The sequence below is a fragment of the Synchiropus splendidus genome, chromosome 17, assembly GCF_027744825.2.
Source record: "Synchiropus splendidus isolate RoL2022-P1 chromosome 17, RoL_Sspl_1.0, whole genome shotgun sequence".
In the NCBI taxonomy this organism is placed as follows: domain Eukaryota; kingdom Metazoa; phylum Chordata; class Actinopteri; order Syngnathiformes; family Callionymidae; genus Synchiropus; species Synchiropus splendidus.
The window spans coordinates 8,460,851-8,487,310 of NC_071350.1; the positions used below are offsets into that span (position 1 = coordinate 8,460,851).

The 26,460-nt window shown below is 41.3% G+C and overlaps 1 protein-coding gene across 2 annotated transcripts in view; it reads right to left on the bottom strand.

Moving 5' to 3' along the window:
- srrm3 (serine/arginine repetitive matrix 3) overlaps positions 1 to 26,460 on the bottom strand; it is a 56,673-nt gene that overhangs the window by 3,204 nt on the left and 27,009 nt on the right. Inside the window, exons 2-13 of one of the 2 annotated variants that reach the window (XM_053846681.1) lie at positions 24,641 to 24,930; positions 17,899 to 18,000; positions 12,464 to 12,559; positions 12,194 to 12,271; positions 11,392 to 11,460; positions 9,967 to 10,002; positions 9,777 to 9,827; positions 9,349 to 9,456; positions 8,211 to 8,373; positions 1,747 to 1,994; positions 727 to 975; positions 525 to 656 (exon numbers count right to left, since the gene is read on the bottom strand). In XM_053846681.1, the coding sequence (XP_053702656.1) occupies positions 525 to 656; positions 727 to 975; positions 1,747 to 1,994; positions 8,211 to 8,373; positions 9,349 to 9,456; positions 9,777 to 9,827; positions 9,967 to 10,002; positions 11,392 to 11,460; positions 12,194 to 12,271; positions 12,464 to 12,559; positions 17,899 to 18,000; positions 24,641 to 24,918 (1,610 nt within the window). In that variant the 5' untranslated portion in view covers positions 24,919 to 24,930. Of the gene's footprint in view, positions 1 to 524; positions 657 to 726; positions 976 to 1,746; positions 1,998 to 8,210; positions 8,374 to 9,348; positions 9,457 to 9,776; positions 9,828 to 9,966; positions 10,003 to 11,391; positions 11,461 to 12,193; positions 12,272 to 12,463; positions 12,560 to 17,898; positions 18,001 to 24,640; positions 24,931 to 26,460 lie in introns of both variants that reach the window. The other variant, XM_053846680.1, reaches the window with a different exon arrangement.

Consider the following 26,460-nt stretch of genomic DNA (forward strand, 5'->3'; position numbering starts at 1 on the left):
AACTACGACAAATAAAACTAACATTAGTCCTTCTAAGACTAATATTATTAATACTACAACTACTCCTTATACTGATCTTAACTAGTACAGAGAAGACGACAACAATTACCGGTATTACTACCATCTCAACAACTACTACAACAACTTCTAGAACTACCACTAAGCAAATATTTGAAACTAAGGCTTATCAGATCCATAGAATCGTTCCAGGTTTCTCCTTCTAAGTTTGCCGTTTTGCAGTTTTTCACCTGGCTGTGTTGACAAGCTTTGTAACGGCTACATCCCAAAGATTTCAGCCACTAGGTGTCACTGGTCATCTCATCAGTGAGACCTACAGTGGTCCCACCATTTGCTGGCCTCTGATTGGGGAATCTGCGCCCTCTGCTGGAAAATTCACGTGACTGTACATTTCCTTCTTAATGACGAGTCATGATCCAAAACCGTAGATTTAAAAGAACCTACATACATATCTACCCCCTGCTTGAAACAGAAAAAAAAAAACCCCACAATATTCTGGGCTTCACCTGGTGATTCTGCGGGCCTCCATGAAGCTGGGCGAGTCTCTCCTCCTCTTACGAATGGGCGAGTAGCTGCGAGAGCGACGTCGAGCTCGACTCTCGGAGTCTGTGTCACCGCGGCTTGGGCTGTCTCTGTCCCTGCAGAGGACAAGGCTCACCCTCAGAACAAGCCCAGCTCAGACGAGCAGCGGCAGAGGAAGACGGTTACCTGGAGGTGTTCTGTCTGTTGTGGGGAGATTTGTTCTTGCTGGGCCCTCGATCCCTGGAGCCCGAGGAAGACCGCCCACTGCTCCAGGAGCTGCTGCGCTGTCGGTTGCTCTCTTTGCTGCGCGAGCCGTCTTTCTTCCGGCCCGATGATGCGTGCGAGTGACGGCCTGGAGACGCCGACGGGCTCCTGTGGTGACCTTGTCCTCTTTTGGAGCGCTGGTGACGCTTGCTTGAACGGCCTCCCTTGCTCCTGCGGTGACAGGTAGAAGTGAGAAACGTCGTCTTCCAGACAAAAAAACTGTTTCTTTTTGAACAGATGCGAATGACTTAACTTACACATCATTTGTAGCCACAATGATAACTCAATGAAGACGTTGTTAAGAGATCACGTTCACTCAACCATCATTTGGGCTCAAACAACTAAAGCGACCGGACTTCCTCGCCACTTCACCTCCTCTTCTCCACTTTACCTGGTGTCAGCACAACCAACACCTCCACTGTCTGTCCTCTCCACGTGACCAAACCACATGAGCTCTACTCATTTCTGTCCTTCCTTTCTTGTCCAATGAAAATCTCTGTCTGGCTTCCTGTCACACCAGAAATGGATTTTTAAGACATTTTCAAAAGCTCTTCTTCACATTCTTTACTTTTAATTCAGCCCTTTGGCCCCTGCTTGCTATTGAACAATGGCGGCAAACACTAACATATTTGATAGTGGGTCAACTTCCAGTATTTCTATTCTGTTCTGTTTCTATTCTGCAACATGTTAGAACTGTGCACGGCACAAAACATTAAAACCATACATTATTATTATTATTATTATTATAATTCGCACATTCCATAAAAACGATCTTTTTAAATTAATATTTGATTCAAACAGAGTGGTAGTTCTGCAAATCCGCCAGCAGGTGGGAGTGTTGGAACGCAGCAGTTTTCATTTTCTGGTGAATTTGTCCTCTAAATGATTTAACAAAAGAGAACTTATGTTGATTTATATTGCTTTTAAACGTGCCAGACATACTTTTTCTTGCGGCCTCTGTGAGCGTGGTTATGCTGTGAGTGATTGGAGTCGCTGCTGTGAGCAGGGGAGCTCTTATTCTGCCCTCTATGGCCTGATCTGCCTGCCGACGTTTGGCCCCCGACCTCCACCGAGTCCTTTGCCGCCACGCACATCTGTCCCGTTTGACTCCGACTGGAGGCGCCCTGGTGCCTGTGCTCTTTCAGCAGATTGGACGGGAGGCTTGCAGAGCCAGCAGTCAGCACACGGATCTTCTGTGGAGAAACCATGAGCAAGGAAAAGAAAGAAAAAAGAAAACAGGACAAGAGAGTGTGAGAAGGGTTTCGCGCTGACGTTGGAGCGCTACGGTGCCAAAAGAAGGTCAACATCAAAAAGAAAAAGATCTAAGTTCTCTCTCCATATGGCTTATAGATAGTCCTCTATGGTGCAGCACATGCAATACTTGTCATGCAAAACCATAATGAGTTGAAGAACTCAAAGTCGCAAAAACAAACCAAAAGTAAAGAAAGAAAGAAATAAAACCAGGAGGAGGAAGAAAGGAAAAAGACAACAAAAGTATAAACCAAATCAGTTGAGAGCAGAGGCAGAGAGTACAGAGCTACAGACTGTGAAGAGAAGAAAAAGAGGACTTCTTTACTTGTATTTTGGTAATGATTCAAAGAAACAAAAGAGAACAGAAAGAGAAGACAACTTGACGGAACATCACAGAAATGGAAGGAACAAAATAAAGATCACAATTATCGAATCAATCGAATCAGAAAACAAATCGTCTGCTACTCAATGTTCTCTGTCAGGATTTATTTAGTTTGGTCCTGAAGACAATTGCTGAGATGTGAACAGCGACCCTTTGTTTTTGTCAAATAGTTACTCTTGATTTAACTCCCTTCTGGTTAACATCCACTTACCAATAAAGTGGTATTCCCTCCTTTAGTAGGTAAGGTATGAAGAAAAGGGAAAAGTGGGGCAACATAAGTGCATCATTAGATTCACAAAATGCAAGAGAAAAAGACACAAAACCCTTCCCTGCCAGTGACTCATGAGACAGTGCATGGAAATTCATGGAAAAGAACTCAAAAGAGGAAAACCACAATGTGCAGGGCAGCCCTCACACACAGAGTCCGTCCTCTCGGTCCCGTTTGGACAAGCTTGTGGCTACAGGTTAACTACCTCAGCTGCAATGTGCTAGCTAACTGTTGTTCCCGTCACCCCCGCGCTTTTGTTTCTTAAGTTTAACTTTCTGAGTTAAGAGGTTTAAACAAGGGGACTGGACTGAGCAAGAGTCAGCTATTTGAAACGTCATCATGTCAAAGAATATTTGAAAATCTGGTTATTTATTCGAGTATAAAGCATAAAAAAGGTCTCTTCTCTGAAAGGCAGATAACAATTCATCATTCCAAGAAACCACACAAAACACGACTCTTTTGCTTGCTATTGCTATAGCACACAAGTCCAGTCGCCATGTTTAATCTTGAACTCTGCCTGAATTTCAAGTGAAACCAAAAAGACATTGTATTCTTCTACTTCTTTCTGAATACTGTTTGCAGCATTTTTTTTTTATCATCAAAACATTTCATAATAGACAAATCCAACAATGAGACGTTTTCTTGAACCATAGCTACAGATGCTAAATGCTTTAAACGCTTTAAACCAAACATTTACTGTCCATATTTGATAGCTTCATGACGATGCATTAACTCTGTGCAGTCAACACTAGGAGACAATATTCTACCATTCAGTTATTGTCATATAATGTGATGCATATTATGAGGGCTCATTCAAAACTGCATGGACAAAATATGGCATTTGGAGCATTAACACGCATGTTATCATTGTTTATGAGGGAAATATTAGCAATTTCAAAGAGAGAAATGTATGCTTTTTAGCATAGAAGTTAGCAATTTACATTCTATATGTCTACACATTTCCAATTCAGTTTGAAGTTCCGTACGCTGATCTGCAGGGCTGGTCTTTGGCTATTTTTTTGTTGAAGGCCTACTGGGATTCTGTGCCACAAATATAACCCCTAAGGTTGTAATAGGCATCGCAATGCTAAAAGCGTATTGTAATGCATGGAAAAGCTAAAAGAACCAGCGTGTCATGCAGAATGCAGTGACCGTACCACAGTGAAGTGCCAAAGAAGAGATGTCACTTCAACTTTTTAATGAAACGTCCCACATTTACGGCTTTAAACAGTATGAGGAATCAGCCGTGGTATTTCTCATTCAAAGGTACTAATATTTAAGGCACTAAAATGCAGGTAGAAAACACCAGAATAGCCACTTATCGTAATGCGCTGCCTGCTGAGTCTGAATTTCATCGGACCTGTTTGCTGGCGATGAATGTGTTTAGCGTTTGGAGGAGCACTGGAGTGAAAATTACACTGCACTGCCAGTCCAGCCCTCTAATGGGACAACAAGCTCATATGCTTCTGGATCTTATTTATGCATTTTCTTCTTGGTTTTAACAGGAAGCAACGTTAACCGTGGCCAGGAAACAGTCTTGATCTCAACTCCTTTATATCTCACTGACTTATTACTACATCATATTGAAAAAACAAATAAATAAATCAAGTGTGAAATATCCCATAGAAAATTCCGATGCCATGGTCATGACTAGTTTTGAATTCATTTCACTTCAACCTTTTGTTTACTGACCATGAAATTGTGTGATTCATGTCTCAGTTGTTGGATTTGCTCTTCTCAGTTTTGCTGATAGAAAAACAATACAAAGACTTTGATCTCAGTGGAGCAAACGGTTTAAATCCATCCTCCTGTTATATTTAAAAATAGCGTCTGCAGCTACGTGTTTCTTCCTGGATCCTGATGTCTTGTGAGCGACAACCCAGCGGAAGCATCGACTGATGCTGGCAGAATTTGAACTCGACAGCCGCGCTCTCAAGAATAAGTAAACACACAACATCCAGTGCGCATGGGAGTCGTCAGCATAAAACCGTGTTAAGTAATATGGTGTAAATCATAAGTCGAATGTACTAGTTGGACGACGAACAGAGATGCTGGACACACAGTGATGCATTCTACTCAAAACAGGAAGAAAAGAAAAGTGGACAAAGAGATGGACCTGGAAGATAAGGCGGGATATTGGACTTTGGAATGGAGTTAAGGAGGAAATAGAAAAAGCCAGAGCTCTGAGTAATCCAATCTTCAAGAGTGAAATCATGATTCATTTGGTTAAAGACCATTGGTTAACAACAGAAAGAGAGAGCAAAGAAGAAGAAGAGAGAGAAACATTGACGTCACTCAGGCTAGGGTGCTTGTCACATTCTCATCTGCATATAGATCACGTGCGTAGGCAAAGCATTACCTACCTTCCATTTCAATCAGTGACACGTATGCAATATCAACAAAAAAAGGAAAGAAAGAAAAAAGGAGAAGGGAATGTTCTCCGCAGCGAAATGGGAAAAAGACAATGACCTCTTTTAGTATCAAAGCTACATATTTAATCCAGAGACTCAGGAACAAAACAAAGCCAAACAAAATAAAGGGATTAAATTGAAATGAAAAAAAAAAGAAAAATCAAACTAAGAAACAGGGGATGAATCTATAAACTAATGATCTGCTTTGTCTTTTTCGCTCGTACAAATGCAGCCATATTTGTATCAGAACCGGGAGATAGGATTGTGGTAAGCGGATAGTAATCCATAATCATGTCGATGAAGAGTAGCTAGAAGAAAGGGAGGGAGGAGGAGGTGGGTGTGGGGGGCATGCAGCAGATGTGTAAGGATGTGGGGAGGCTGGAACGACAAGAGTGAGCCATGAGTCACACAGATGGAAAGGTAAGAGGAGGAGGGGTGGAGGATGGAGGGTCGGGTTTTGCTACAACGGAGGACTAGAGTGGGACCCCGGATAGACTTTGGGCCTTTCATAAAATGTGTTTTTCTGCAGGCAACGTTTCTTTGATTTATTCATCACCATAAACACAGAAAGAGCCTCGGGGAGCTTTAGCGGAATCTGTTGTTGAAACTGCTAATGTGGGGAGGGAGCTACTTTCAATCTGGCTGTTTGGAGCAGGCCAATGAATGCTGGAGGATTCATTTAAGAATCTGTGCGCTTGGATAAGATCTGCGGGGGATAGAGCCTTTTACGGTCATCCTCGGTGGAACGAAGGTGGGAGCAACAGACAACAAAACAACCACGCTTCCTGAAAGCCTGGACTGCACTGCAGGTTTGACCATTTCTCCAAAACTATCAGCGTGACTCCACATAGTCAGAAAAGTCCTGCCGTGTTTTGGGTTTTAAATGATGACTACAGTGTTTTTTTTTTAAAGCAAACACAGTTATGAAAATCAAACATATATATTATTACCAGGGTTGCAAATGAAAGCGCTTTTTTTTCCACCCAAAATAAACAATCAACCAGGAAACTTCCCGTCCCTCTCAACCCCCCTTAGCGCTAATATAGCAGCAGCTTTATTCAGTATTAAATGAACTGAAAAAATCACATATACATTCCTATGAAATACATCTTGACATAATAACTAAAATATCACTAGATACAGCATTTTTTTCAAAGTTTAAATCCTAATAAAATATATTTTTTAAACAGTACAAACTATACAGACATACAGCGGTTGGACAAAATAATGGAAACACCTTAAAGCTAAAAAAAGCTTTAAGGTGTTTCCATTATTTTGTCCAACCCCTGTATAATATGGGTGTCTGTACTTTGTCTATCCTATTATAAATTTTATCTTCATATCAAATCAAAGAGGTTTAATATGATGCAGTTGCACGCACAACGTTTCCAATGCCATGTAAACATCCGAACAAATGTGATGTCATTGGCAGTCACATGACCTCATGTATACAGACAGTTCGGGCCATCCGACAGTGTGATGCTAGATATGCTGAGCATCACAGTGGGACTTGTTTAAAAAAATAATCTAATCTAATAAATAGATAACTATTTAGTTATTTGGATCAATTAGTTTGTAATAATTCAACAGAATTATGACCAAAATTTACAAGATTTACCAAATTCCCTGTGCAAAAACAAACCGTACAAACAAAATGTATGTATCCTAGATAAAAGACATAGAAAGCTCGATACAAAAGCTGTGATCTATAGCGGTTAACCATCTAAGCAGATATGATCAACTTAAAGGTGGAAACTCAAGTAGAATTAAATCGATAAAAACATGATTATTCTGAAAACTGATTATTCATCTTAAGGAGATGTATTTCATAGGCACAAGTACTGCATTTAATACTGAATAAAACAGCCATGAATTGAGAAGAAAAAAATAAGACTGCCACCTAGAGGCAACACACTCTGGTGTGGTGAAATAAAGCAGTGTTGGGGGCACATGTTTAACCCCCAGCAGAGTCTGGAGGAAAGAAGGAGCTATCACCGAGCAGTGATTGAGAGAAAACAAAACAACAGGAAGAAACTACTCCACATACCCTGTTAACCTACGTGATCCAGTTCCAAAACCTTTGAGAGCTTATTGTATGAACGAGACAAAAGTACATTTATTCACGGTTTTAGAAGCCATTAAAAAAAAATAAAACAAAAGGTGGACGGGGCAGTGATGAATGAAAGAAGCACAGATATGAGACCTCATGCAAGCCAAAGTAAAACAACACCACGAAAAACATACTTTTAAAACCAACCTCTCTGGATTTAACACAACAGCTGTCAAACTACTGCAGCTCCTGTGATCCATTCAGATGGTTGCTTAGATGCAGCAAAGAATTCATTTTTAAAAGAAACTAAGACATGGAATTAAACATTGAGGAGCCTGTGTGTGAGGCAGGAGACTCCAGAGACAAAGAGAGATACTTTGTTTTCTTGACTGAACCGTCACCCGACTAGCACCTAAATGGTTCTGACTCATGGTAAGTTGTGGGACGACTCAGTTTAATTGGAAAATAAGATACACTGTTGAGCAGCATCTTGTTTATTAGCCGCGGCAGACGAGGATTTCACGTTTCCATGATGTTAATTGGCTTTGTCAGTCGAGGGAAGATTCACAGATCGCATTCATCGCAGGCTTATTAAGACCTAAAACTTGGGGTGTCTCCTTCCTGAGGGGTGTTATATATACATACATATATATATTCCTTTGATATTTCTTCATCCTCTTAAACCTGGATCAGAGTGCAAATATTTGAAGTCATACCTGCCACTGGCTATGTTTATGAAAAATTCATTTTCTTCCTCAGCAGGCAACTTTTGAAAGGAACAATGTCAGGGCTTTTGGTGTGCAGTTTTATCTGGGCTCCTTCTCTGTATGGGTTCGGACAGAAGTAGACCAGAATTGCAGGGGAGTCCCGAACCCAAAGTGACTCTTTGCACTGAATCGGGGTCAGTACAGTGTTGAGCATTGTTTTGACTAAGAGAATTAACACAACATAGAACACCAGTTGAGTATGGCAGACAACCTCTGGAGTGGGTGAAGATTTGTGGGGGTCGGGGAGTGTCGAAGCAAGATGGAGGAGATTACATACATCATGTGCTTTCTCGTCCTCCGCGTGGTTGAGGCGGTTCGCTTTGCCGTTGCGCGTTTGCTGAAGGTGGTCGCCGTTGTGCCAAGCTGTGGGACTGTTGGAACCAGGACACACCGAGGTGCTTGTCATCCTGTCATCATCCACCAAGTGCTTGGAATTCAGCCTGGAATGGAAAAACATTAAAGGAATTGAAGTCATTTAAACTATCTTTATTGATAAAGTCCTTATCACAGCACATACCACATGTTTTTTTTTTTTTTTTAGCTTTTTTTAATATATATTTCAATTCATTAATAGATTGATGAAATAAAATTAATGAACACATTATTTTTAAATACTTTTTTCAATACTTAAATGTATGATTTCGAATATGAATATAGATTACAGATATTAGTACATTTTTGAAAAATCATTTAAAATTATATAAAAAAGACATAAAAGTTGATTTGAAATTGAAATACTTTAAATTAATCAATTCAAATGTAAAACCATTTGAATGAATGATTATAATTATTAATTTTTTCTTTTTTTACTACTTGAATCCTTTAATTAGATTTTTTAAATGTGTATTAAAAATAGTTCACAATTCAATAATTCCACTTTTCAGATGCCGATTTTTTTATTAACACTTTACAATTACTTACGACTACAATCCATAGTATTATTCATATTTTCATTTTTCCAAATGTCTTTGAGGGCATCACATGATCATCTGTGTGACGCATGATTGGCTGAAAGTTTGACCAAGCAGTTTGGTTCCCCTTTGATACTGTTCGATGGCACAATGATGGGATGTGTTTTTATATAAAATTTGAAATGAATGAATAATTATTGATTGCAACTATAACCTAACATATATCCAACCTAAAATGGCTGAATTATTGAATGATATTATGCTACAACATTCCGATCAAATATACTTTCATGGTGCTCCTGCCCAGGAGCAAGCACATAATCTGCGCCTCAGGAGGAGATATAATATCAGTGCTTAGCAGGGGATTATAATAAATCTGCCTACTTTCCTTTTTAGTGCTCTGTAGGCCTGAGAGCATGACAAACATCCACTAGGGACTAGGCTCAACCATCAGCAGAGCAAAAATAACGCGTGAGAAAACGTCGCCGTGAAACATTCTTCTACCTGGCTGGAGATTTGGAGTTGCTCCGAGTAGAGGACAAAGAGGCACTGCGGGAACTGCAGCAGCTGCCTTGACGCTGGGAACTCTGACTGGCGGTCTCGCCCGGGGACCTGAGGCACGACACCCCCCACACACATGAAATATACATACAGTCATTCATGACGGGGAAACACAGCAATCTCAGATGTCATATGTAAAGCAGGCGATGCCCTGCTGACAACTTTCAATATAAATTCTGATGAAGACAGGGATGTGCAAATTTGCTGCTTTTACATTTACATTGGACTTGGAAACATCAATATAAATTCATGAGATTCCATGTGAGCCTGGTTGAGCTACATGCAATACGTCAATGTATAAGTGACGTATATGAAACAAGTCAGTGGAAAACACTGTCTACATGATTGATTTGTTTTTGCCTGACTCTCACCTTTTCTTCTGTTTGTTCTTGTCTCTGTGTTTGTTCTTTGGGCTGCCTGATCTGTAATGAAGAAACAGCTTGTATCAGGCAGACAAACTTGACATGCGCTTTTGCATGGTCCACAATGTCATCATTATTATAAAGGCGCACACTCTCTAACCCATAATGTACTGCAAGAGTGTTTTCCCCTTCCACACACCTGTATCGTCTCTTTTTTCTTGAGCCGGACACAGACCTGCAAAAGCAAAGAAAAGCCCTCACTTCTTTCTCCCAGTTGTCATTCAATACAAAAAGTATATTTACAAATTAGAAGATTTTGTTTAAAGGAATCAAGTCCCACTCATTGACAATAATAATATTTTTAAAAAAGCATGGTCAATGTAACTCAAAGTGATGGACTCTACTTGGTTTCGCCGCACTGATGTGTCACAAGTCCCCTGCTTCACACTTGTCACGTGAACTAAAACCTTTCTAGTGCACTTCATTTACATGTTTTAAACTTCATATCTTAAAAACTATCCTAGTTTGTTAGTGATGCAAAATGCATCTTCAACCCACAAACGTTTGTCATTAGAGAGCGGAATGTCAAGGGTATATTTTAACTTGGACTGTGTTTGGACTGTTTTTGGAATTTTGGAAGCTACAAAAAACAAACTGCTTCACAGATTAATCGATTGTGTTGCTTTTTAATAGCTTCACTGAACATTGACTTAATTCTTGACTACTTTAGCATTTAATTCTGCATAAATACATGATGAAATGAAGAGCAAATCCACAGTCCCAGTGGCTTGCTGTCCTCATCCAGTCATCACCCTGACACACCACCTATCTACAACTTTGTCGCTGCAGTTTCCATGGCGATTTGTCTGATTGGCTTGTAAGAGTGTTTCTTTCTACTTGGCGGAGTAGTCCCACATCTCTCCTGCTGTCAAGCACACCTACGGTGAACGGTGAGTGGGCGGAAGCCGTGTAGTGTTGATCCAGGGTGGCTCGCAGAAGAGCCGTAATAAAACTGTCACAAGATAATATATATGGCTGATGTGTGACCTGAAGCACTTTCTACATGAGCAGAGGACAGAACTTGCACTTTCTAGCAGGAACCAGTGCTTTTAGAGAGGAAGAAGTGAACCCTCCGCTCTCACCATTCATGTGTTCACCCTTTGCCTCCACAATACATAATTCATGGGTCAATAGAAGCCGCAATGCAGAGTAGCATGTTCCAGGGAGGCACGAGGGGAGAGGACAAGAGGGACTCAGACGATGGATGAGAGATGGGAAACAAGAGCGGTGCAGTGTGCAGACGCGCGACAATTTGGGGAGTATCTCATTTTTCTTGTCTTTTGTGCCCCCCGTTCATGCTGAGTTATTAGAGCGACACAACCAAGGAAAAGAGGAAGAGCCTCGATTTATTACTGTCCTCATCAAATCCTGAGGCTTCTCACAATTGTTATCCTTTATTATCATCCCTCCCACTCCTCTGTCTTACCCTGGACCCAGCTCTTTCTTTCCTCTCGTCTTTTGAATAACAGTTTTCAAAAGTTCCTCTTCAAACTCACTAAGGTCACCTGCTGCAGTCTATGTTTCTCCATTTGAAATGTCGCGGATGACGCACTAGCGTGTTTACCTGTCACGCTTGTGTTTCTTCCCACTCTTTTTCTTCTTCTCTCTTCGGGTGGGCGAGGAGCTGCCGAACCTGTAAAAGCACACTTTATCAGCCTAGAATGAACTTGAGGATCGCCTCTCTGTCGCTACATTTCGCATGTTGTCACGCTGCATCCATTTAGCTGCATCCCGGTGAGCTGTACTGGTAAATGACCAAAGTCCATACCGGAGCACAGGTATGGAAGCTATGAAAATATATTTTACTTCAGGCAATAAGCCATAGTTCAATGACAATGAAGCGCAAACAACTATGCTCAAATCAATAAAACAACCTATGGACCCCAAAACTCCACTCAAGTTTGACACGTACAAAGTCTCTTCTGGAACTCGAAGGGTGCCACACTTAAATTGTTCCTCAAAATGAAAGCACAACAATGATCTAGATTTTTAAGACAAAGTTAATTTTGGGTGATGTTTCATCAAGTAAACATTTCTGAGAGACGTAGAAAGTGATGACAGAGCAGCAGGTAATGTCAGCATCAATGTCTGATGTCTCTGGAGACAGTCGATGGAAGTCTGCTGTGGATTAAGATGCTGATTTATTAAACATATTTTTCCACACGTCAAGCAAAATGAATCAAAGGTTTTGGCCCTTTATGTGTGTTTTCTGACTCATATTTGTGAGATCAGTTGGGTTTGATGCAAACAAGACATCCATGTTGTTCTCCAGGCTAGTTCCTTTCAGTCCCAGTGGTCTGAACACTAAACTTCTCATCGGTGTCTTACTGCCTTTCACAACTGTGTATATGACAATCTTTACTCACCGACTTCTTCTGTGTCCTGATCTTTTCTTCTTTTTCTTTTTTGGACGTGGTGAAGGAGAGCTGCTGGACCTCCGCACCCTGAATTTTGAAGAGAATGTAAGTAAGTTAATGTTGTTTACTGCAGATCAGACAGGGTTAAGTACAAGCTGAGACTTTTTTTTTTCTCTTGATAATGCAACAATAATGCAGGAGGATAAATCCTTCCGGACATATGAAGGGGATAATCGGAGCAGAGAGGGAGAGAGGTGTACAAAAAACTGTATTGTTGACCTGGTGTCACTCTGGTAGTCATAATCTCCGTCTTCATATCTGACCACTCCGGAGTCATCTTCGTACTCATCGGTCTGATAGTGCACGTTGTTGACCCTGGAAAGATAAAGTCACTGATTAACAAGGAGTAACATTATTTAGAGCTCACTTCTTCCCTTGCAAGGACTAAAAATGAATCTACATTCAAGTGACTTAGTTCAGGTTGCCTTTAGGCGAAATTTCATTCTTTCCACGGCACCAAGAATATTAACACCTCTAATAAAATGCATCTCTGGCTCGCGTGAAACCAGAGTGAAAACACGCACAGACAGATGGCAGCAGCTCTCTCCTTAATCCTTGCAGACTCTGAACTCCCCTCCCTCATATGTGGTGGCCTCCTCTGATGTGACCTTGCCAGCTCCACACAGGCTTAAGCAAACAATAAAAACACAGCAGCCTGACTTGATCTCTTCTTCAAAGCCGCAAGCAGAGGTGAACCACTTGGAGCTGTATTTTCAAAGAAGCGATGCAGCACAAATGCAACCTTGTTATAGAGTTAAGTACAACAGAAATGAGAAAAACAGAGATGGACATGGGCAGTGCAAATGGGGCAAGAACATGAAGATGAACTGAAGCACACCATAAAAAAACAAGACAAGCGAATATGCAAAACAAAACAAATAGCCCGTGGTTACTGAATGCTGTCATATCTTTTCATATCCACCATTTCTGATTCAGTGGAGATTCATATTGCCCGGTAGGATAGATGCCCAGACTGCAGAAGTGGGCACGCCTGTGAGGAACCGACAAGTTAAGAGGTAGAAAAACACTGGCTCACCTTACTGACACTGCTGATGCGCTGCACTTAACACAGTAGAACACCTCATTGAAGCTAAAATTGGCTAATCCTGGGTAAAACGTTTCTCCTGATTGATATTAGGTTGATTGAAAAAACTAGACATTCGTGTAAAATATGACAAACAAAAAGGATATTTTGTAGGGCTGCAACTAACAATTATTTTTGTTGATACAACACCATACACTATTAAACAAGTATCTTAAAATAATGACACATAATCCAGGAACATGTATTAACCCTGTGAAGCACAAAGCATAAAACAGTGGACAGAGAGCTCCAGTTCTTTAAAACTGAGCTCTTTATTGGTCCTTGAGAAGAATTTAAAATCATCACTATACACATATGTATCCCATATAAAATGTCTGATCAACATCCACATGGAAAGGTCTTATTTGAATAATAATCTAAAAGGATGTGTTCAGTGTAGCTCCCTAGTTCAGTACTGGTTATTAGGAGGTAAGACACACTGAGGACGCTTCACTACATCACTGTAAAAAAAAAAAAAAAAAAATCACTCTAGTAGCGCAGATGTCAATCAATCTCCTCTTACAAGTTAGTCCATGCTAACCGACATGCTAGCTGTTAGCTCGAGGGCTGTTAGCTGTGGCGTCACAGACCAACCACGGAACACTCTTTGATCATTCTTCCATGGTGTCGATGGGTTTTGCACATCCTTAAGATGCGTTATCTTCAAAGCTACACTTTTGAACACTACGACGCTCGAACTCCTCCGTGACTGTGACTGAGGTGGTGAGTCGGATGGTGGTGACGCGGAGCCTGGGGCGCGCACTGATGGTGGCTAGTTGGAGTCGGACGCCACCAATTAAAAGACAGAAATTAACATGTGATTTTCTCACAGCTTCTCAATAACGACCAGTTCTCGATGCCCAACCTGTGTGTGTTTACACCAACAGCAACACGAGCATCGCCGCACAGATTTTGATTTTCAACAAATTTTTGTTGTCGATGACATCAACTGATTGTTGCAGCCCTAATGTTTTGGCTCAGACATATGAGCTCATTATACTTAAGGCACTAACCAAGTTTAAAGGAACGAAGGAAGGAAGGGGAAGATGGAGTATGAGCCTGACAGATGCAGTTCCTAGCATCAACTATCATCTCAAGCTTTGATCAGTCACTGAATGATTCTGGCTACAAGCAGCCATAATGAGTTTTTTCCTTCGGGTGCCTTCGCTCTCCCTTTGAGAAAGGGTGGGGCCAGTAATGCACACTTAGTGCCTCAGAGGACGCTCACAAGAGGTTTCTGGGTCGAGGGAAGTGCTGAGGTTGATGCCCCTGTGCCCCAATATAGGATGAGTGGAAGACAATGCATGGAACCTAGGCAAGTAAGTAAGCTACGAGACAAACACAGTATCTGAGTCATTGGAGATAAAGCAATTGAACCATTGTCCTTACGTGTCCAGTTCACATGATGGCACAGTGAAGTCACCTGTTCAGATGAAGCAGTTGTGCTCTCCGGGAGATGAGTAAGAGTCTCTGTGCTTGTTGCCTTAGCGCCTGTGCAGCACATTCATATTGTTGCAATCGAAAGCAAATAAATGTCTCCGCTCGAGAGTTTGTTATTGCAGGGGAAGCGAGGTGGTGGCTGGATTGATTACCCCTCATTGGGTGGGCTGGGTGGGCACATCGATTATCTAAATGCAGCTACCGCATTAGCACTTTGAATCCTCACCCAATGGCTATGGAGATGAAACACATTACACCGGAGTGAAAATGCAATCTCAAGACATTGAGTGTCCACGTGAAGCCTGGGGTGGGACTGCATCGATCGAGCGTGATCAGCTGTGAGGCTTTATGTGCCTCAAGCCTTCTCCTGCGGTATCTGCATCCATCCAATCAATGCGGCTGGATCTCAGTGTTATGAGGGGCAAAATTCATGCTTATGGTTGGGTTTTTGCTTTGCATGAATCTGGAGTGCAGTCAAGCTTTACAGGCCTTGAATGAAACGTCCCTGCCACACTGAAATTAGCAGGATAAAACTCAAGAATTGTCTAGTTCAAACATCCTAGAAAAACAGAGGATTCCCCGGCAGACACAACCCGAATGGAACAGCTTCGGACTGAGCTGCTCGCGAGTCCCCAACAGAAGCAGAGCATTGCTTAGAGTCGCTGTTTTCTCACGAACTGGATCATCCTATGACTGAATCGTCCTTTGTGACTCGCTGCCTATCACAAAACGCTGCAGAAGGGCGAAATGTGCAATCAATCACCTGCAACGTACCAACATGCAACACAAACAGCCGAATTCCACGTCACCTCGGCGCGCCTCCTACAGGGCAGCTAAAAGCTTCTTGTTTTACACCAGTTTTAATATGGCCCCTCCATTTGGTGGCAGTAGTGAGTCATTCAATTGACTTAAGGCTCAAAGAAGCTGAAGACGACTGCTTCAGATTTGCAGTAGTAGAAAAGGAAAAATTATAAAGAAAGAGATGCCAACAGTAAAAACGGTTTTTAAATTTAATTTGAAAATGTTATGCCAATACTTTCATTCTGCACTTTACTTATATCTACATCACAGTTTATTTGGGAAAAAAGTCATTAATTTATATTACTTTATTTTATGATATTTAAACATTGTTTTATTATATTTATTTTATCTATAATTTTATAATTATTTTTGACAGTTTTTCCAATTTTCTCAACAGTTTGCATCAAATGTTTTTTTTTTTTCTTTAGTAAATTTGATGAATATGACTTGAGCTTGGTTCTGCTGCTAGTTGGAATTTCCGATGACCACTTCTTTCATTCACTACCCAAGTTTCTGAGCGTTGGAGCGAAGAACGACCAATAAAAAGCTTCTCATATTGCAGGCAGTCAATCACTTTCCAAAATGAGGATGCTTTATGAAATCATGCCTCTGTCCCACAGCTTAGGCGTTCATGAGCGTTTCAATAATAATGTTGAATAAAAAAAACCATTGGGGGTAAACAACTGCGAATAAAAGACAGATCTCTTTCTGCTAAAGGAGATGAAACTGAAGCTCTGGCAGGCGGTGCCCTTGAGAGTAAAATAAAAACGAAAAGAGAAATGTCTTTTGTTCACAGAATCATTCCTATCTGAGGCAAATTGGATTCACCCCGCGGTACAGCAGTCTGTCATTCCTCTACTTTTCTAACTTCTATGTGGTTGGTGTAAATGTCAGGCACCAGCAGAGGCGCAGAGGAGGGAGAATCATTAGTCCGGTCTGTGTGACATGAGGTGTCGGCATCATTAGCAGTCATTAGTTGGACAGACAGCAGGTCACATCCCCACCAGCATTCTCGCATCCACTCGCCACATCACACCAGTTTAGGACTCAGACACAGATGAACCACCAGGATTGATGACTTTCTGATTCCAAACATCAAATGCTCTCCCTCGGGCTTTACACTAAAAGCCAGTTCAAACCAAACAAATTGAAAATTACGATGCCAATCGGTGCCTCATCAGCTTCCAGCAGAGACGAGAACAGACTCTCAAATGTCACAGCGTTGGCTCGAACCGGTCGGTCTGCAGCACAGGCCAAACTTAAATGCCAATTTACTCCTCTTTCGCAAATCTTGTCGATATTCTCTGTCTCACGTTATTGTTCATGTGGAACATATCTCATAAACTGCATCAATATCTGCATTAATTCTTCAATCAGATCTGTCTTGTTATTCATTTTCATCCGCCTATGGCATTCGCCGTGACCTTCTACGGGAAAATCATTGAAGACTTCAATGCAATTACAAAACAGTTGTCGAAGGTGTGCGTTACAAATGTCACATTGAACATTCGTCCTCAGAATGTATTGTTTTCTTTGTAAGTCGTTTAATAAGTTTTTGCTTTACTACATCATGATCACATTCTTTATTTATAAATTATGTCCTGTGTATCAGTAATCTGCTGTTGAATACAATATTTCGAGGTTCTGTTCTAATTGTTCTATTCCCCCTATAAGCTACAAGCACGTTTCCGCGGCAAAAAAAAAGTTGCAAAAAAAGTATTACATGCATCTTAAACTTGACAGGGAACCATTGCATGACGTCTTTTATTTTACACTGGATCATGTTTATCCCTGCATGTATAATTTCCAGGATGCACAGAAAAATTGCTGCACCACTCAGGGATCAGTCTTGGGATATGAACCTGCAATTTTATTATTTATTAGGGTTTCAATATAAATCTAAAACTACAACTTTGCTTTAGCCCACAGACATTTAGAAATGTGAAAAATATTATAAAAAAGTTGAGATAATTCACATAAATCTGTTTGTTTGAGGGTCTATTGGGGTAGTATTGTAAAAGTAAAATGGATCTTCAGTCAGACTGTGGAGTATGTGTTTACTTTTATACTCATGAACTCCAGATTAAAAAAATAAAATTGTCAGATTTTGCATGTTCTGGGACAGTTGAGGGGAATCTGAGTGCCAGGAGTGAAGCCAAATGGAAACATACAATCTCACAGAAAGGAAGGTTCTTCAGGACGCAAATATAGGATGTTTCCGTCTCTAGTTCCAGTGAGCAATGGTTTGCGTAACATGATGGTGACAGTGAGAGGGAACATCTCTCTTCAGAAAAACACATCACAGACTCACACTAGACTCATGACTTACATGGGCTCTCTGTTCGGGCCGTCTCTGGTGATGACTCCCTCTTTGTCCATCAGCATTTGTCTGAACGTGCTGACTTTCTGTCGGATTTCCTCTTCTGTGTATCTGTGAAGGAACAGAGACACGTCAGTTGGAAGAACAAAACTTCTGAGTGGTTCATATGAATGACTGTTGATGGATAAAGACACTCTATCTCACAGTCTGATTCAGAGAACGTGTGATTTCTCACTGCGAACTCGAGCAGCGACTTCAGCAGGAACATGCTGAGTTGTCATCTGCCGTAGTGTCACATCGCTGAGTGGATATTCTGAGGCCTTCCTTCCAAACCTTCTTCCAGAAACTTCTTTTTTCAGGCTTTGGCAGCATGTCAGGCTTTATTCTGGCAGTTTTTTTGTGGAGTGTGAAGCTTTTTTTTTTTTAACAAGGATTCAGGCAGGAAACCACAAATTGCTGCCGTGGCCAAGGGAGGAAATTACCCTGCTGTGCTGTCAGTACATATTTTCTTATTGGGATTGTCTCAAGAGGACGGCAAAATCAATTTCATTTCGACGCATGATGAATGAAGCATTTTAGGACCCATTTGTTATGCTTTCTTACCCTTAAAATTCCTCAACTTGAGACTATACATCTGGATTTGTCTTGTTCAGCGGTTACTGTTAGATTAGACGTGCAGGCCTGGTTACTGGTCTATATGCCACAACAACACTGTGCTCATAAACTGCTCTATTTGACTGAAAACTGACTTTTTTCTTATCTCTAATAAAGGCAGTATGATTGAGAAAGCCAAAGTTTGCACATCAATAACGGCTAAGACAAAGGACAAATGGAGCAGTAAAACTTGTAAAACCTTGGGTTTGATTTTAATAGAAAAAAAATGCCTATTTCCAAGAGAGATAAGAGAGAGATTTGAGCTCATAATTGAATGTTGCAACTTTCACATTAATCTGATTTGAGCGAAACTTGAATTGAGCAAAACTTAAATAATCACTGCTTGGAGTGTTTGACCGAGCAGGTGAAGAACGCAATTTCCTCTAATTCATATTTGTACTTTTTTGGTACATATTTATAAAAAGCCCTTGAAATGTCTGCGATAGGGACCCTTTACCTGAAGCAAAATTGGAATGCGGTTCTAAATAATAATATTAATGAATATTAATATGAATAAATATTCATGAAGCCATCAAGCTTCAAGACACCGTTTGACACTTAAGACAGCGAACACAAACATTGCCTCCTGTCAGCTCATTCTGTTCATCGGCGACAGGCAAGCAGAAGCTGTACAACAGTATTTAAAAGAGGATTCTGTTTCCAGAGGGAGTCTTCCAGCTGCTAAGTGATGAATATTGGTTATGTAACACAAAGCTAAATTAAAATTAGAGATAAATATGTATGGGCAGATAACTCTTGAGGGAGAACTGGCAGTTTTGGCGTCTCACACACACCGCAAAACCGTTTAATTAAACAATTCATACCCATGAAATAGCAAAAATATCAACTCATTTATTGCCTCACTATCACAAGGAACTTTTAAAGGAAAGAATAAGTGGCTTACTTCTTTTATAAGCGTAAAACTGCCATAAATCTGACTGCAGCAGGAGAAACGATTTACAATCTAGATTCTAAATTGGCCCTATTGTTCGCAGCGATTTGTGCGGCGATAGAGAATCGACAGTATCAGCGTGACCGACGCTCCAGCCATGAATAATCCCCACAATTAAAGCCCTTGATTGGTGTGATGAGACCGCACGGTTTGGGACCATTAACTGGTGATCGGACGATGTGAATGATTATTGTGGCTTTAAAACTGCCTGGTGTTATTTGAGGCTAATTATGACGAGCAGGTGAGTGTGTGCACGAGTGTGCGCTGCCTCTCACATGCCGTCCCGCGGCACCATTGTGCGAAATGCAGGCGTCGGAAATAATGAAGTGAAGACAGTGGGGATGACACAGACACTTTTATATATTACACGCTCTAAGGACTTCATCATTGCACAGCTTTGTCTGTCACAGTGGTTTGTGGTGGAGCTACAACTCACCTGCATTAAATCTGAAAGGGAGCACTTATTTAACTCAAAATTAGGGATGCTCCGATTGAACGGTCACCGATCATGATCGGCTGTGACTGGTCAATGCCGATCACTACCTGTCATTACACAACAACTGATCACGTGTGACATCCGGGGCTCGGATGAAGCCCCACTGGTTGTGACGCATCCCCTCCTCTCCTCCCAACATGGCTGCTGTGGAGCTTCTTTCAATCTGTCATGTAAAGTATGCATCCTGCAGCACATGCCTGGGGAAAATGCTGTGAGGGAAAGTGTCTTAAACACGCCATTGAAACCACCAGCACCAGAACACAGAGAGTTTTCTGGGCTCATGAAAGTGAGACCGCTGGTTCCTCAGCAGCAGGCTGTTAGTGTTAGCAGCGTTAACTAACAGCGTTAGCTGTTAGCAAGACCCGCCGGTCTGAGCGTGACATTCAGAATTATAAGAAATAATTATTAATTTCACTGAGCTAGATGACCAGCCTTCAGCTGTTGTTTACATGGAGATGGAAACGACTGGATCCGTCGCCGTTTTTGGAGTTCGGTGCAGCATTCATTAGCCACAGCTCTCTGTCTCTGAGTTCCGCTACAGTATGTAAATATTTCACGGACAGACTAAAGTCTCCAGAGACTCACCTACGACGTCAAATTCAATGTCTTTCAGTTGTCCTTTTGACAGAATAATTGCTGTATTCAGCAAGGTTTTTCTATTTTTTGCCAACTTAAAGAGGTATATAAAAATCTGTGCTCTGATTGGTAGGCGTGCCGCAGTTTGGATTTTTGGTCTTTTGTCCTTGAGGCGCTGAAGCTGCGACCTCATCGCCCCGAACGTTTCACATGATTACACGACCTGAGTGATCGTACCTGACCATTATCTTTCAGAATGCCAGCTCAGAATTTTAAAACCCCCAATCACTTTTTACCGTGAAGGGTATAAAACTGTGGGCTCTTTAGAAAAAAAAATGGGAGGTAGAAAGACCATGACACCACAGGGGTGAAAATTATCTGCAGGAAATCGACAGGAAGCCTTTTTGGAACTGACGCACACAGTTTAGAAGGGTTGTCAAGAGAGGTTATAATAAGCAGTGGTAATAAAAGTCTTATTCTCCACGCCTGTTTGAGCAAGGTTGAGCAAGAAAAGTAGGTACTTCACATTCATGAAACTGCTTGTCATCCTCGTCTCCTTTCATGCCCTGGTATATGCTACAGTGCAACATGCCCACTGTCTCTCCCCTCACATAGTAAGAGCTGGAACCTCTGATGAGCTATTTCCCATTCTGTCCTTCCTAGTTCTTCCCAATGAGCATCTTCAACTCTCCCACTTCTAACTCTGATTCCTCTCTTCTAGTCAGTCTTCTCTCACTACTGACCTGATGAAGCTTGACTTAAAGGGGCCACTCACATGATAGTCAGCCTAGTTTTGTCACAATATTGCTCCTTCCTGACAAATAATGCCTGATCATTTTTATGAGAGTCATTCATTTTAAAACTCCCTTATACAAGTATCTATAAGTGCATCATAATTTCATAGAATACAAAATGTAGTTGTTCGCAATGATCCAAATATGTTCCTGTATTATTAACAGTATTATTAATAATAGTATTAATAATACAGTATTATTAACTGAATTTTGAACTCAATTTTGCCCAGGATATTTCTTTATCCCGGAAACTTGGACTAGAGTTACTAGATACAAGACACAGATAAAAGAAACTCTCCACGGTTTTAAACAGGTGATATGTCTTGAAAGGTCATCATTCTTTTGCAATGGTAAATCCATGGTCCCTTTGGTGAACTTTACGTCCTGTACAAATGTCTCATGAGCAAGCCTCTTCTCATTTACATAAAAGCTCTGTGTTCCCTGCAGCGTCGGAGCAGTGAGCACCCCGCTGAACTGGGAACAATGCCAGGCCTTGGATGTCTAAATGAACAGACTCCTTTAATTGCCGAGCTCTTCTAATTTGTTCCCGGGGTGAGACCGTCAGACATGATGGGTAATTTATCTTCCACTAGCCTGGAGAGTTGTTCTCACCTAGATTAGTGGGTGTGAGGGGAATAGGGGCGCCTGCCCACCTGTCCGGCCTCACCAAATCCTCTCAGGAGGTCTCAGCCAGGACAAGGACTCTGGGGTGACCTGCTGCTGAGTGTGCTGGCTCTGATCCACAACAAATGAAAACAGACACCCTCCACAATCTTAATTGTGTCTAATGCTTGGCATTGTCCTCTCTCTCATCCCCCACTTCATCCTCTAATCCGTCCCACATGCGCGCTCTCCGAGAGACATGCTGGAGAGCCGAGTGGGAATCACAGAGCTGAGCCAGGAAATGAGATGCTTCTTATATTATAGCTTAAATTTGTGCTGAGTCAATCCAGAGATTTACACAAAGCTGTTTAGTTGCCATCCTGACTGCTTGCTGAGCATTTCTCCAGACTGATGAGTGCGGAGAGTCGGCCAGCAAGGCTGTGTGGCTGCACACTTTTCTCTTGTTATGAGCAAGCTTCCTGTCTACACTCAGTTCTGCTTGACATCACCACTGGAGTACTCCACTCTAACACCAGCAGTTCCTTCATCGACAGGCAGCTAGCAGATGTGGCTGACTTCATATAAAGCCAATGAGCTGCACTTTCTCTTTTTGTGAGGTCCAGTAGGTTCTGTTCAGCTACATCAGTCTCTTTTAATGCTGCTGTCCTAATGACACTCCACTGACAGGCTCAGTGGGAAGCAGGGGAGAGGAGGGAGTGTGGAAGAAGATCTGACACTCCTTCACAGGTCTCCTTAACTAGAGTGTGCACAAAACCAAACCTATACCGACTTCCAATCCTATTTTCCTCTGTTTTCTTATCACCGGTCAATTACAAATCTCATTTTTTGATCAATTTTGACATTTTTGGTGACTTTTCTAGGGTTTTAAAAGGTGTCAAATTCATTTCTTCATTTCCAAAGGACCATGAGGTAGGTTAACCCTTTGTTTTTTGAAGAGTATTTATGAAAGTAGGCCTAATCTCTATTCTAATAATTCTTGCACAAATAAATAAGAAATTCTCTAAATAATAATTATACAGATGACAAGCTACAAGTGGTCTAGGTCCCTTTGTAGCTTCTAGCAATCCAAATTTCTTTTTCAAAATCTGAGTGCACTTGCTCAGAAGCCTGGTCAAGACCCCTTTTTTTTAGAAAAGAGGTCTTAGCTATGCAACTAGTCATCTGTAGAATTATTATATACAGAATTTCCCTACAGGGGATACTCTTTAAAAAACAAAGGGGCAACCTGCCTCATGGTCCTTTGGCAAAAACTCTACACCTTTTAAAACCCAAGAAAAGTCAGCAAAAATGATCAGAAAATGAGATTTGTAATTGACCAATGATAAGAAAATAGAGCAAAAATAGATTGATTATTTTCTCAAAAAGACTCAAGTTTAAATCTTCGAGTGACACACCATTTTGAAAATCTCATATAAATGGCTACTAGTTGGTATAGGTTTGGTTTTGTGCAGTTTTTTCTGAGTGTTGATTTTAGTTAAGGAGCAACCATTGTTCTGTCCAACTTTGGTTTGGGTGTTTCCTTGCTCTAGCTGTCTGTCCACTAATCCATCCATCCATCCATCCAACCAACCAAGTTTATTATGGTATCTTTTCCATCAGTATTCTGTTAGCAATATACTGAAACATAATTCCAAAGATTATATTTCCCTATGCTCTTATTTACCTATTTTTAGAGGGGCCCGATCATGTTTTTCCATGTCATCCACTGTGTTAGCAAGACAAAACCTTAAATAATACTGGTGTGTGACCACAATACACTACATTCTACCCGATTTGTTCCACTACAACATTTTCACTACGCTGTCCTCTATTACTCACAGGCATGTCTCACATTTTTATGACAAGCTATGAGAATGTGACATTTGATTATAAAAAAAAATCTATCACATATTTACATCACATATCTAAAGAACATATATATATATAACAGCATGTTATGAGGTTATTTAGACCATTTAAGACAGTAAACTCTCACAAAGCTCATTGATAATTTCTCCAAACTGACTTCTGAGTCACTCTTTTTGTTCCTCTGCAAACGTCCTCTGCCTGAAAACCTCGACTCTAACTCATTTAACACAAGTTAATTGCTTGACGTTTTAAAATCATTGAATCCTTAGCAACGTACTGAATGAATAGCTATGACTTTGTTGTCAATATTGTGAGAAAGAGAGATAATATTGATCTATTCAGCCACGTAAAGGGTGCGGATAACCAGCATACAGTATGTAGCTAAAGGAGGAAGAGACACCAGAGACTTTGTGGTGATTTGAGTTTGAGACCAGCAAAGACATAATTTCATAATTAAATGGTCTTTGCTTGGGTGATGATTTGTGTTGCTCTTGGCTTTCTCCATGGTAACTCCATTAATCACTGTTACATACATTAGTTCAAGTTCAAGTCTTGGCTCCGTTAAGAATGTCACAGATGAATAATCATGTGGCAGAAAAGAAATTCTTGAGAAATATGAATATTAATATTACAGCTCTTGGCATCTCCAGGAGGTCTCTGTGCCAGTTGTCATTTTCCTAACAGCGGAATGCTTGGATTCAGATGAATACATCAGCACTTTTAGCACTTCAATATCTGCCTTGGCTGACAAGAGATGAATAGTCGACTCTCACTGCACCAGTGTCCTCAAACAGATTCTTCACTTACCCTTGCTCCTCCATCATCTCCTGAAGTTCCATACACTTGAGCTCCACCCTCCTCTTCCTTTCATGGTCCAGAATCTCTCTGTGGGGCTTTTTCACAAGAACAGGTTCCGCCAGAGTCTCCTCTTCCTCTTCAGTACCTGCTGGACCCTCCTCTGTTTTAGCCTGCAGGAGGGTGGTCGGACTTCCTGACCCTGCTGCTGTACCTCCACCAGGGACCACCGGCTTAGCAATACCTTCAGCCCCATCCTTCGGAGATGGAACCCCTGTTGCATCATACATGATGACCGTAGTCTGTGAAGGAAAACAATGAAGAAAAAAAAACATAATTTTTTTTAAAATGACATCAGCCCTGTGACAGCTCAAAGGACCAAAAATATATAGAGACAATGCTCGCAGAGCTGGAGCCACTGGTGATTTAATGACCACAGACAAGAGTTTCTGCCTAAGCAGAGCACTGAGCAGTTTGAACCGACTGCACGCTCACACATGGATAAACAAATGCATGGGATCTGGCGCACAGGCAGACATGCATTGCCAGCGACAGCACTGGCAGCGATGTCTGCTCCGTGAGTCAACAGGCCGACCGAGTCCACAGGCGCTTTCAGAGGGGACGACAGTCAAAGTGAAACATCTCTATTTCACCCCGGGGAAAGAAGTGAGAACATAAGGATCTTTAACCAGGGGACCACAATATATTTCAGTTTTGTCATTGATGTATGAAGAAAAAAAGGGCAGAATTAGGCGTCACTTTGCGAGCACAATGAAGATGCATCTGTCTTCACTGACTAGGTGCTACAGTACATCTATGGAGTCACAGACTGCATCAACCGGTCTCCAGTCTCTATCTTTAAAAAAAAATCTAAAATCATTTTTTTTAACACATTGATCCTCTTTTTATTTAATTTAATTATTTGTTTGTTTATTCATTTATTTAGGTCAGATTTTCTCCATTTAGTATATTTAAAGAAGTGATGAATAATAATAAAAAAATCTCAAATAATAATGGTAAAAATACGCAAAATATTTATCTTACATTTATATATTGCCCATTTTAAAAACTGCCAAGACGACCAAGGACAAACCATTGAGGTTCCAAGAATCAATAGTAAAAAGGCTCTTGTCCTGGCCTCATTTAGGGAAAATACAACTAGATGTTACGGGGAGTTGAAAAGTCACCTGCTATGGGCTGATAGAGATGGATTGTGCTATTAAGTCTGGAGCGAAGCCAGCGGGGGAAGGTGAATCCTCAGGAGCCTGTGATGCCCCTCACAACTTCACTCCCTCTACGACTGATAGTGTAATTTTTCATTGAGGTTCCAAAGTCCGACAGAGGAGAAGCCAAATAAAAGCAATGAAACAAACAAACAAACATCAGGACCAACAGCCCATTACGTCTTGAGTCGATCGACGGCAGCCCATTTTCTGAATTAAACGTTTTACAAATCTTTGGTTAACTGCAACACGCAGGCTCTAAAGTGCCGCTGCTTGGTAAACCAGCCATGGCTCTCTGCAGGCAGAACAGGTGGCAGGACAGCAGGAGGCTTTGTCGCCGAATCTATTACGCGGTAAATCAGCACTTGATATTCCACGACAGCACTTTATCATCAGTGCATTCTTGTTGGGAAGCTGCAGAGAGGTTCCCATCAATCACACTGGGCTGCATGCTCAGTAAGTAGATAATTGAAGGCTTTTATTTTGTTAATGAAGCTGGAATGTCAAATGTAGCCGCCAGGTGCTGCATCCTGCCCTTACATTTAGCTTTAATAAGACCAGGCGGAGGCTCACTTGCTGTGGCATCCACTGATGGGAAATGCTGGCAGA